The following is a 12,189-nucleotide window of genomic DNA, read 5'->3' as shown; positions in this document are numbered from 1 at the left end:
AGTCCTAACCTGGGTACCTCAGAATATGACCTTATTTGGAAATAAGATCTTTACAGGGGTCATGAAGTTAAAGTGAGGTCATTAGGGTGGGCCCTACTCTTATACGACTGGTGCCCTTATAAAAAGGGGAAGTTAGGAGACAGACACACACACAGACAGAATGCCGTGTGAGGATAGAGGCAGAGATCAGGGCAATGCTACTACAAGCCAAGGAACACCAAAGACTGCCAGCAAGCCGCCGACGCGAGGGGAGAGACAGGGAACTGCTTCTGCCTGCAGCCCTCAGAAGGCGCCAACCCTATGACACCTTGATTTTGGATTCCGGAGTCCAGAGCTGTGAGACCATGTATTCCTGTTGTTTAAGCTACTCAGTCTGTGGTACTTTGCTACCCTAGGAGACTAATACACATATGATACGTTCATTGCTTCTACATAGGAAAGAAATCTCTCTGCATCTCTGTTTTTGTATCTGTAAAGTGAGAAACGGACCAAACGACGGACCCAAAGATACAGCCCCTGAAAGTCTGCATAATCTCTGTACCTGAAATGCACATTAGTTAGGTGAAGAACAAACCTAAATGGCCTGAACTCTAATTCGGAAATACACGACATCAGCACTTCCCCGAATTATTGGGCTTTAAGAGACGGGCAATAGGTTTTTTTGGTGTCAAAATATCCTCCCTCCCACACTCTGCACCAGCAACAGGGACTGTCCCCTTACACCTGCTCTGACCACAGTGGGGGGCTGCCTCCCGGATCAGGCCTACCAGGCTGCCCCCATTCGATTTCAGCCACCAGGTCACACCTGGTGGCACGTAGGAGCAGCCAGCCTGTGTGCCGTGGGCATGTCTGGGTTCCTCTACCCTGAGGACCCCTGGTCCAACCCTGCCTTCCTCACTCTGGCTGCACAGAAACAGTCCTGGGACATGTGAAAAACATGTGCTTGGAGCCCACCCCAGACTACCATCTCGAATCTATGGGAGGTGGAACCCAGGATCCAGAACCATTGGCCTAAGCAGATCACAGATGGGCACTAATAACTTAGTAAGAACATTTAAATCTGTTTTCTGTTGGCCACAATAGGGGCTTTCCATGCTTTTAAAATCTGTCCTTAAGGATTCTCATTACTACCTGTAGCGCCAGATCACATAACAGCTGCTTGGAGGACCCTGCCCCTTTCCAGCACCTTCTATGAGCAACATGGTGGGCCAGGCTCATGGATTGTCCAAAAATGGCCAAGAAGGATAGGGCGGTGAGAGGACATAGCAGGTAAAGGTAGATGAAGACGAATCTCGTAACAGCTTCAACTACAGATTTATGTTAACATAAACTAAAATTATTGCTACGTCTCCCTTGTGAATTTAACCCACGGCCAGGCACTTTATCCCTTCCATTCAATGACTTTATTTAAGGGGAGGGAGTAGGGTGCGTTAGAGTCACCTATGAGGCTTTTCAAACTACTCCCAGGTTTGGGAAGGCCCTGCTTTTCCTCATGCTGTTCTGGAAGCTCAGAGCTCCTGCAAACTGGCCCACCTCTTCCCTCTACTTGCCTACCTCTCTCCTCCACGATGGTCTCTCTAAGGACTCTACACCCCACTGTCCCCAAATAACAGGTCTGTCCCACTGCAGGAAAGAGCCCAGGACCCTGATGGCCCAAGTCTCGGGCGTGTGCCTGGGTGAACCCTACAGTAAGCGCCTCGAGCTCTGTGTCCCGTTTGCGTATCCTGCCCGCTCAGCTCCCCTGTGGGTTTCTGGAAGAGGAACCGGGCCTGTGGGTCCCTGGCAAACCACACTGCCAACCACAGCCTGTGAGGCGGAAGAGGCCAGGCTGCTGAACATTTGAGACAGGCCCTTGATTCATGGGGACTCTCAACACCGAACGCCTTCACTGCTCGCTTGCTTTCTTTTTCTTTTCTTTTTCTAAATTTATTGGGCTGACATTGGTTAGTAAAATTATATAGGTTTCAAGTGTACATTTCTATAATACATCACCATATATTTGAGCCCCTTTTCCCTCTTCGATCAACCCCCTGTTCCCCTTACCCTCTGGTAACCACTGAACTGTTGTCTGTGTCTATGAGTTTTTGTTTGTTTGTGTTGTTACTTTGTTGCTTTCAGTTTTACACCCCATATATGAGTGAAATATATGGTTCTTGACTTTCTTATCTCACCTATTGGATCTTGAGATTATAATGCTAAGAGAAATAATTCACTGCTTTCTTTAACACTTTCCAAAAACATACCATGTGCTCAGTGCCTGAACTCAGCCTTGGCTTGTTTCAGGTTCCCTTTTACAGGTAGCGACTCCCACCCAGTCTGTACTCCCCACCCCTTCCCTGCTTTACGCTTCTTCCCGCACTGTTACCATTAGAAACGCTCTATGCTGTACAGGTTTGTTCATGGTACGTCTTATTCATCACACACCCATAAAGCATTTACCATGTGCTTAATGATATTTTAAGAGCTTAACACAGACTAACTCACTTTTTTCCCCCACGGCCCTGATAAGCCATTTTCCTACTTGTGACAGTGGCCCCCCCAGGCTGGGATCACCAGCTGGGATCCTCTGAAGCAGAACTTCCAACCCTTCCCTCTCTGCAGTGCCAAGGCCTGTCCGACACCAAGTCCTTTTCATTGCTCCTTCAATATGTGTGTTGTTGCTGTTTGGTTCTTGTTTTGTTCTCTTTTCAAATATTGTTAGGGGTGGAATTGTCTCCCTCACAAGAGATACGTTGGAAGCCTAACCCCCAGCACCTCGGAGTGTGACTGTAATCAAGTTAAATTGAGGTCAGGAGGGAGGGCTCCACACTAACATGGCCGGCACCTGATGAAAATCTGGACCTAGAGACAGGCACACACAGAGGAAAGATGATGTGAAGAGAGTAGAGAGAAGATGGCGTCTGTACTCCAGGGAGGGAGGCCTGATGACACCTCCATCTCAGACTTACAGGCTCCAGAACTGGGAGACAATGCATTTCTGCTTTTCCATTTGTGGCACTTCACTACATGCCCTAGCAAATGACTACAAATGCTTTTTAATTGGACTCTCCTCTCTTCATCCTCCCTCCCACAACCTGCATCCAGACCCTAGGATTATATTCCCAGAAGTACAATAGCCACTTGGATCTCTTAGTCACAGTCTTGCTTCCTCCCCATCCTCTGGACACTGCTAGGACAACCTTTCTAGAACTCTGTTTTAATCCCATCATTCCACGGGAAGACTCTCTCAGGAATTCCCCAGGGCCTGGGGATCAAGCCTGTCCTCCCGTCCTTGCACATGAGACTTCCACTAGAGCCCACTTCCCAAAGACGTGTTTAGAGGAAGCGCTGGATACGGGCGAGTTCACAGGTACCCCGACATGGGAGAAACAAGTCTCTCTATTCCAAGAAGTCTGCTTACCTGGTAAATGGACTCAACCAGGTGTCTCCTTCCCTCCCTTTTCCCTGTAGGTATATGTGCAGAGATTCCTTAGGAATCTGAGGGAGCGTTTCTTAGCTTACTTGTCTACTGAGCCTCTGTTCCTGGATGATCCATACACATTCTTGCTCAGCTTTCCTGGCTGGAGATTTTAAATGCTAACTTTGACTATAAGCTCTAAGCATTCACCACTATACCCCAACACCCAAGAGAGTGATGGTGATACATTCTTGGCACCCAACTACTGGATGCATGGATGGATGGATGGATGGATGGATGGATGGATGGATGGATGGATGCATGGATGGATGGATGGATGGATGCATGCATATTTCCTCATTTATCCTCTTGTAATCGATTTCCAATTTATCGAACACTATCATGCCACCACCTAGTTCCAAAGGCCTGTAACATCCCTGCCGTATGAACAGAACACACTTTTTAACCCCCTAATATCTTCTCTGGGTTTCCTCCTTTCCTGCACCATCCAAATGTCATCATACACAGCGACAACTCAAATTGGACAGCAGCTAACTCAACTTCTCATCTTTACAGCTAAAAAGAACGTTTACATCTTTACCTATCCAGGCTTTCCTTAGTCTTGCCTCTGAAAAAGAGTGCAGCTTCTTATTTTTAAAATGCTACCTCGTTTCTCTGTGCCTTTCATAACTTTCTTTATCTAACATTTGTGTATACATATCTGATTTTCCCGCCAGAGTACAGATTCCTTAGGGAAATCGATGTATTGTGTGTTCTCCACAAAACACTGCTAAGTACGTCATCAATAAATAGTATTTGCTAAGAAAATTAGTCCTCTCTACTTCCCACGAGGAAAACAAATCCCACTAATTATTCCACTTCTCTCTCTTCTCGGTTTTAATCTCTCCACTCCCAGTGATACCTTATCCTTTAAAATCTGATGTTTCCCATCTTAAAAAAAGGGGTGATGGTGGAAGCTTTTACTGTACTTCCAACAACCTCAAATAAGTGGTTAATATTTTTGCTTCCTGCCTTAATACATTTGACAGAACTGCATAAACTTTCTTACCACCCACTCACCCCTTAAGCCTTGCAATTGTGTTTTTCTCCCTATGACCGATTTCCTTCCGGAAGGGTCCCAGGAACAAACCCAGTGGTGTGTCTGTGGGCCTCGCCCTTGACCACACTGTTGTCTCAGGATGTTGATAGTCCTTTCCTTGGCCCTTGAAGCAATGCTCAGTCCTGGCCTTTATTCAACACATATTTATTGAGACTTACTATGTACTAGGCAGTGAGGATGCAATTATGAGCAAAAGACACAGCATTCCCTGCCCTTCTAGGTCATGGTCTAATCCTGGGAGGGACAATGAAATCGTCAGCAAACATATAACTACAACTGAGGATCAGTGCTATGAAGGCAGTACAGCTGCCCTCACCACAGGGAGCTTTCCTCTCTGGCCACTCCTCTGTCTGCTTCTGAGCTCCCGTTCCTCTCTGGCCTCTGAAGCGAAACGTTCCTCATCCTTGGGTCTCCTCTGCTTCTCCTGACGGTCTCATATTCTCCTAGAGCTTCACCTTCACCCTCCTGACCCATGAGCCCTAAACCAATACCTGGGGCTGCATCGCCTACAAACCTTTATCTCCTCTTTTGCTATCCTATTCAAACCACACGCAATCCTAACAGTTACACACAAATCGGATCTTCTTCTGGAATTCTCCACTTATATTGTTAGTGGCAACCATGTCCCAGTCACGGGTTTGAACCTAGTCTCGTCTTTTCTCCAGTCCACCCAGGGTCCTAGGTATGGTCATGGGACTGTCACTTAAAACCCCAATAATGTCCATCTACCCCTCTCTGGTATTCAAGGCTCTGGGACCCAACTTATTTTCACCTACAATCTCCCAATACTTCAGCTCCAGGCAAAGCTCACTCTTGTCACTGAGTCTCCTCAGGGTCTCTGCTTGGACCCTTCCTTCCACCAGGAGTGTGTCCTCACCTGCCCTCAGACACACACCTAGAAACTATTTCTGTGTCAGAGATGATATCACGCAGCCATTCAAACTGATGGGAAGGCCTTGTAGCAAACTGGATAAAATGTTTGTGAAATAGTTTTCTATATCAAAAGCAGGATATACAATTATTTCCAGTTTTTATAATTATCCATATTAAAATATATAAGGAAATACATCAAAATGACAAAAAATGTATTAGAGTGGTGGAATTATGGACGAGTTTTTTCATTTTTCTAGATTCTAAATTTTATTTAGTGTAGTTTTGTAAATAAATTTTAATGATAGTTTCAGATTTACAGAAAATTTGAGGACATAGTATAGAGAGTTCCTATGTACCCTATACCCAGCTTCCCTTATTAACATCTTACAAGAGTTTGGTACGTTTGTCACAACTAAATGAGCCAATAATTCAATGTGGTTTGTAAAACTTAAAAAAAAAACACGAAAACCTCCAGTTTGGTAAAACCAAATAAACAACATAAATAGAGGAAAACGTCATTCTTTCCATTACCTCTAACTCCAACTTAGCATCCTAATATTTACTATTTTTCTTATAACTTCAGTCCCACTTGGAATGGATTCTTGGCTACAAACTAGAACAAAGGTTGCTTTACTATCATTAGCCATATATTTGTACATGTAGTTAAACTAGTGAAAACTTAATTATTTGATAAAGTTTGCAATAAATTAAAGGAGCAGGATAGCCCTAGGAGATGGGGTATTGATTTTAAATTACTAAAAGTAAAGGGTTCTTTATGAAATTTTGTCTGAGATGTCAGACTTTAATTTTTGAACCCTGGATACCACAATGTTCTTCCTTTGTATCATTCAAACACAGCAGCTAAAATTAAGTGCTCATAGAAGTGGATTTTAGTTTTTAAGTTCTAAAAATCACTAAAAGAGCAAATATGAAATATTCTAAATGACATGTCTTCAGCTTACTTTTAATGTCTGAGCTATAGAAAATGGAGTATGGGGTTTTTTTTGTTTTGTTTTTTTAAACGTTTCTCCCCTGGTGAGTTTTCTTTGTTCTAACTGCCAAGTTGGTTTCAAAGAATCTTTCTGAATATCTTGCAGTTAGAACAAATCCTATAGATTATACAAAGAAATAACCAACTGAAATAGCTAGGCACCTGCCTACTTTTCATAGGAATATAAGACATTCTGTTTTAAAACAAAAATTAAAAAAACACACCACCTCAAATAGGTGTTTTCCCCCCTTTTTTAGTTGATAAGTATATTTTCATCTCTTAGGATGGATAGTCTTTGCTTCACATAGACAGAACTTTAACACTAAAATTAGAAAAGACACTGAAGAGTGTCCTAATGTATATTCTGTACCTAATCTTAAACAGTTTTGGAAAATCCCAAAAAGCAAAGTTAACAATATTGCATTCTTGTATCTTTAAGGGAGTCTACAACATGTCACAAAAAAATGTGAGAAAACGTTGTTAAACAAATTAAGAATTACAAGAAAAAAATGTATATATTAGGTTTACTAAAATAGTTGAAATTCAATCAGTATCAAAGTCAATCGCTAGATTGTAATTCCAGGGAAAACGCTGAGTATCAGGATTAACAAAGAAGAATATGATATCCACGATGGATGACTGAAGACCTCCTAATCAAAGTTGAAGTAGCACCAGTGACAACTTTCAATTAAAATGTTTATAACTAAAATTGCTTGTTTTATCAACTGTATTATGTAACTCTGCTTTATTACAAAAGTGATTTAGCTGTCCAAGGATATCATTAGTAATGATTTATTAAGACTGATGTTTTCAAAGCAAGACTAAACAAAACTTCAAATTTGTCTTGTTAAAAATTAACCTGATGTTATGGAAGGAGCAGGACTCAACTTGAGGCAAGTTATGCTTTTTGAGACATTTAATGCTCTAAATATAGTTTAGCAGATGTAAGGTATTGTGTAATTTTCTAATGAGCTTTGAGTGAGTGAATGAGATGGACAGGACAATACAAGACGTAACTGAAGCACATGGAAACCCTAGGAAATTTCTGGAAGAAAGTACCTCAAAAGATGAACACTGAAATGACAAGCAATTCTCTTTTTTTTTCTTTTTTGTATATTTTTGTCCTATCTGAAGTTTAAAATAACAACCATTCTTGTATAACCAGAAAACAATAAATGTATTTGCTTTTTGGAAAAAGACAGTGAAAATAATATGTTAAAGTTTGACTTCTGATATCTGAAAAAAGTTCTATAAAACATTACACAAATGTTATTAGACTATTTAGTTTTATTGCAGCTTAATAAAAAGTTCCCATCCACAACAAACCAACTACATGGGAAAGAAAGCAACTCTCCTCTCTAAATCACTGACATCGTCTGTTTTTAGCATACAAATCAATATTTATTTCACAGAGTAGATGCAAGCTTCCAGTTACTAGAAGTAGCAGAAGTTCTATGGATATGCTACATTACTGGGATTCTTAAAGATCATTTCCAAACTTATTTTATTATCTAAAAATCCTGTTCTTCTTTCCTTATTTTTAAAGCTCTAGAAGATAATTCTTTAAAAAAAAAAATTCTAGTTGTATTAGCATGTGCTTAATGGTAGAAATATAACTGAAATTATTCTTACCTGATGTTGCACATCAGAATTTGTTGGGCAGTTCAAAGTAATTGGATCACACTCCTCAGCTAGGAAAAAAAAAAGACAGAAGCTTGATAAAGAAAGCACGCACTCTGTGGTGAAAGGCTGAAATTAAGACTCCATATGATGTGCTGCCTTGCCACCTGGTAAAATCAGGAGGGTCTCAAATGGTACTCTGCTCCACGGAGAAGTCCCCTCACTAAACAACACGCCTTACCAAGGGGACCAGCACAGTCCATGCTTATCCCTGCCTGGTGGGCTTCCATTCCCTGCCAGCCCACAGAATTATTCAGACAAGCCCATCTCATCCTCCATCAGGGACCGGGGGCACCACACACTCTTGTTACTACAAGACTTGCCTCCAGCAGTGCCTGGCTATTCACTCTGTTCCCCAGTGGAGCTCCGGTGAGGCCCTGCGTGGTGGGCTTGTCTGCCTCCTCCAGGCTGTGAGCATATGTGACTTATCAATGGCTGTGGATGTCATCCATCCAGTGTCAGGTGTAGTGTGTTTGACCATCCCCACCCCAAGGCAGGATCCCTCTCTCACCAATGGGGTGAATAAGAGGCACTCAAAACACACTCCCTGATTGACCTGACATCCAATTCCACTGTGTCAATCACTTGTCTGACATTTGACTAAGCCTTTCAGACAGCAGAGTGGGGTTATACTTGTCTTGCTAGTTCATCCTCCCAAAAGTCAAACGCAAACCATGTCAGTTCTCTTATGAAAGTGGGGTTTGCCAGGGAGGTCAAAGGAGCATGACATACATGTGAAATGTTTAACACCTTTCAAAGTTCGCTGTTATGAATGAACTTCATCCTCATGTTGTCTTACGTGTTGTCACTTAGCTCCCCAATGTGTGGTGAAAGTTATACAGATGTGTTAAACACTGATTTTGTTCCATTCTATTTTAATCTTTAACCACACAATTCAACATCAACTCTAAACTTAAAAGGTCATAAAAATATACTATGCTATGAAAGAAATGTTTCATTCACATAAATTTTTAGAGTTATAAAGCCTTAGATAGAGAACAACTTAACTCAGGGTTCAAAAGATAAGAACAAATGAAAGATTGATTTATCTCTTCATTTTTTACATTTGTTACATTCGTTCACCTATTGTGTGCTGGGCGGCTAATTTGTTCAAATCAGGGGCTATATTCATTGCCTCCAGCACAATTATGACCAGAGTAAAAGACATTTTTTTCCTTAATAGTATTATCTGAAAAATTTAAACTAAAAGCATGATCTTTTACTGAAATTCTATGTGATATCTTTTCAAGCTAGAGCAGTAGAGACCTAGCCTATGCTTATGTTCTTAAGATCCAGTCCTCAGCTCTTGCTTCTGAGTCACGTGGCTGCTTATTAACAACGCAGATTCCTGGGCTCCACTGCAGACTCCTTAACTGGAATCTCAGGCGTCCCAGAAATCTGACATCCAACAAGCACTCCACAGACTGGTGCAGACGAATGCGTGACTCTCCACAGCAGAAAGTAACGGACCTGCAATTTCAGCCATACTTCTTCTCACAATGGCTAGTGTCATAATGGTCAACCCCGCATTTTTGTAAGAGTGAGATTTTTTCCCCCAATACAAGGATAAGTTGATTTGAAATAGCAATTTTTCTTATGTGGCACTCCAAAACTCCTGTGGTCACCTCCCTTCTGCCCTCCACAAAAGAAAACAAGTTTTGCAGAATGGTCACCTTTGTATTCATGTTATCATTTGGGGGAGGGGGGTTGAGTTTTGATTTATTATAACAGGAGATTCACAAGAGAGTCTGTCAAGGTCGGTGGGAGGCAGAGTACTTATAGAATGAGCAGGACCCACACATACAGCAAACCATGCAGGTGGTAGGGTGTTGGGTTTCATGTTTGAACAAGAAAACCTATTAACAAAAGACTGCCAATCTGCGAGGTGAGAAATCATATAAAACACAACATATCAGCTTACTAATTGTAGGGCAGACATTTTCACTTCTGAATTATTTCAGTGACTTCCTTGGTACTTGTTTATTTTCTACTAACTTTTTCAAATTGTTATGACAACTTGAAGAACTACCACTCTATGTTTAGTTAACAAATTGTTCTAAAATGCACCCCAAAGATCATCTATGCTTAAGTTCGAATTCCTCAAAATTATTAACAATAGTATCAGTCTACTCTAGTTCTCTTTTAACATTAAATTCACTATAAAAATTTTTGAACACTAAAAGAGCATTCACACCAGAAAAAATGAAGATGATAAAAACTTAATTGATTTATGATGTATTCATGTGCAATGTCCCCTCACTATGAATAGAGTGTCGAAACTCAGAATACTTTTCTCAAAGATATTTTTCCTCAAAATGTGAAGAGTCACATTCCCTTCAGAACACCCGAGCGGGCATCTTCTACGAAACATCAGGAATTCTGTCCAACCTTAAATTAGTCCTGAGTTCAGTGGCTGTGGACTGTCATAGAACCCCTACCATAAAAGATTCCGGACAGAATGAACCCTCTGAGGTCTCTAAAATCATGGGAGGCAGAAGCTACGCAGTTGTGCCCAATGAGAAACAGGTAGAATAACATTTTTCACCTCAAAAACATGCTGATCACTGAAATTACACTAGATTTCCACAGCTGATGTATGGTCAAACCACGTTGTTCAAAACCACTCTGGTTTGGACGGCTTTAAGGAATTAGCTTTCTACTGTCCATGAATACAGTAGGAATATTATACAGAGGCATAATAAAGAGTTTGTGAAGCATGCTTAATCTGCTTAAGAAAATACATGTTGATACTTTTTAACCAAATGGAAATTGCTCAAGCTAATTACAAATGACTCATCTATAAGCTCCTCTAAAATTCACTTAAATGTCAGTCTCAGTTTCTACTTAATAAAATTAGATGACATTTACTTTTAAATCTATAAATTAGTCTCTTCACTGATTCAGATAGGTTTTTTTCCCTAAAAACAACTTGAATGAGAAAATTACCATAAACATTTAATGATGATATTGGGTCCATTATGGTATGTTAAAAAAAAATACTAGCGGACATTAAATTGTTATATTATTGAATGGAAATGTTGGAGTAAGTATTTAAATGTCTGGACATGGTTCATTACATAGAAGATGACGTACTTCCTTGAAGATAAAACATTACATGCTTAATAATGCCATTCCCCATGAATAAGCACAGAGGAAAGATCTAATGTATGGTTTTCACAGCCATGTTACTTGTCAACTCATCACCATTTTAATTAAGGTTTTGTGAAACTCACTTCTAGGAGAACCCCAATCATACAGTTACTAAAGTATCAGGTTGTTAAGCAATAATCTTTTTCTTTGAAAACAGGAAGTCATGTGAAAGGGTGATAAAAAATAAAAAAGATCTTTAGACAGATCAAACCATGACTTTGCATTCCCAGAGTCACTGCAACTCAGTCTTTGTCTAAAATAGTCCCACTTTTGCCACTCTGCTATGAAAGCTTTTGACAGTCCTCGGCCCTGATTTTTCATAGTTCCTTCCACCCGTCTGACATTGTCCCAGACTCGGTCCATTACATTCTCACAAGCTCCCTGGGAGGTGGGTGCTGACGTGTCGTTCCCTCGTGGCAAACAGGAGACTGACACCTGGGACCTGAAGTGGCTGCTGAGTCCACTCAGAGCCGGTGTGGCTGAGTTGGGCTCTCTCTTCCACATACCTCACTGGCGGACACACCAAGTTCCTGAAGCTTCTTAGGCTGACTCTCAAAGTGAGGCTTGTGTCTCAACCACTTAGAGAAGCATTAAAATTCAGGTTCCCTGGCCAGACCCATGCCCAGAACCTGCATTTTAAACAAGCTCCCTGGACGATGCATCACCGCATGTCTTCTGTGCCACCCAAGGCTGCCTCCTCTCTGTGCCTGGCTGCCAGGCTCACACCCTCCACTTTCCTGCTGAACTAGAAAACCACACACTGGGGGATTCGGGACGCTCAGGAGTCATTCACGGAGAGAGGAAAGGGCGAGTGAGCTAGCCAGAAACCTCCCCTCAAGACCAGGATTGGGGCTCACACCTGGCCTTCCCTATACCACTGCCATTCCTGGGACATGTACAGTAGGAGACAGAGGAATGAAACTCTAATTTCAGGGAGCAGGGGGAAGTCTGGTGAGTAGGGAATGAAGAGAGGGGAGA

General features: G+C 41.6%; 1 protein-coding gene across 1 annotated transcript in view; it reads right to left on the bottom strand.

The window, feature by feature from the left end:
• The window catches only part of EDARADD (EDAR associated via death domain), a 57,847-nt gene that overhangs the window by 33,555 nt on the left and 12,103 nt on the right, over positions 1–12,189 (bottom strand). Inside the window, exon 4 of the mRNA XM_019746972.2 lies at positions 8,014–8,072. Within this exon, the coding sequence (XP_019602531.2) occupies positions 8,014–8,072 (59 nt within the window). The remainder of the gene's footprint in view (positions 1–8,013; positions 8,073–12,189) is intronic.

Source organism: Rhinolophus sinicus, linkage group LG12 (assembly GCF_036562045.2).
Source record: "Rhinolophus sinicus isolate RSC01 linkage group LG12, ASM3656204v1, whole genome shotgun sequence".
In the NCBI taxonomy this organism is placed as follows: Eukaryota; Metazoa; Chordata; class Mammalia; order Chiroptera; family Rhinolophidae; genus Rhinolophus; species Rhinolophus sinicus.
This window is presented reverse-complemented; position numbering and strand designations above follow the sequence as displayed.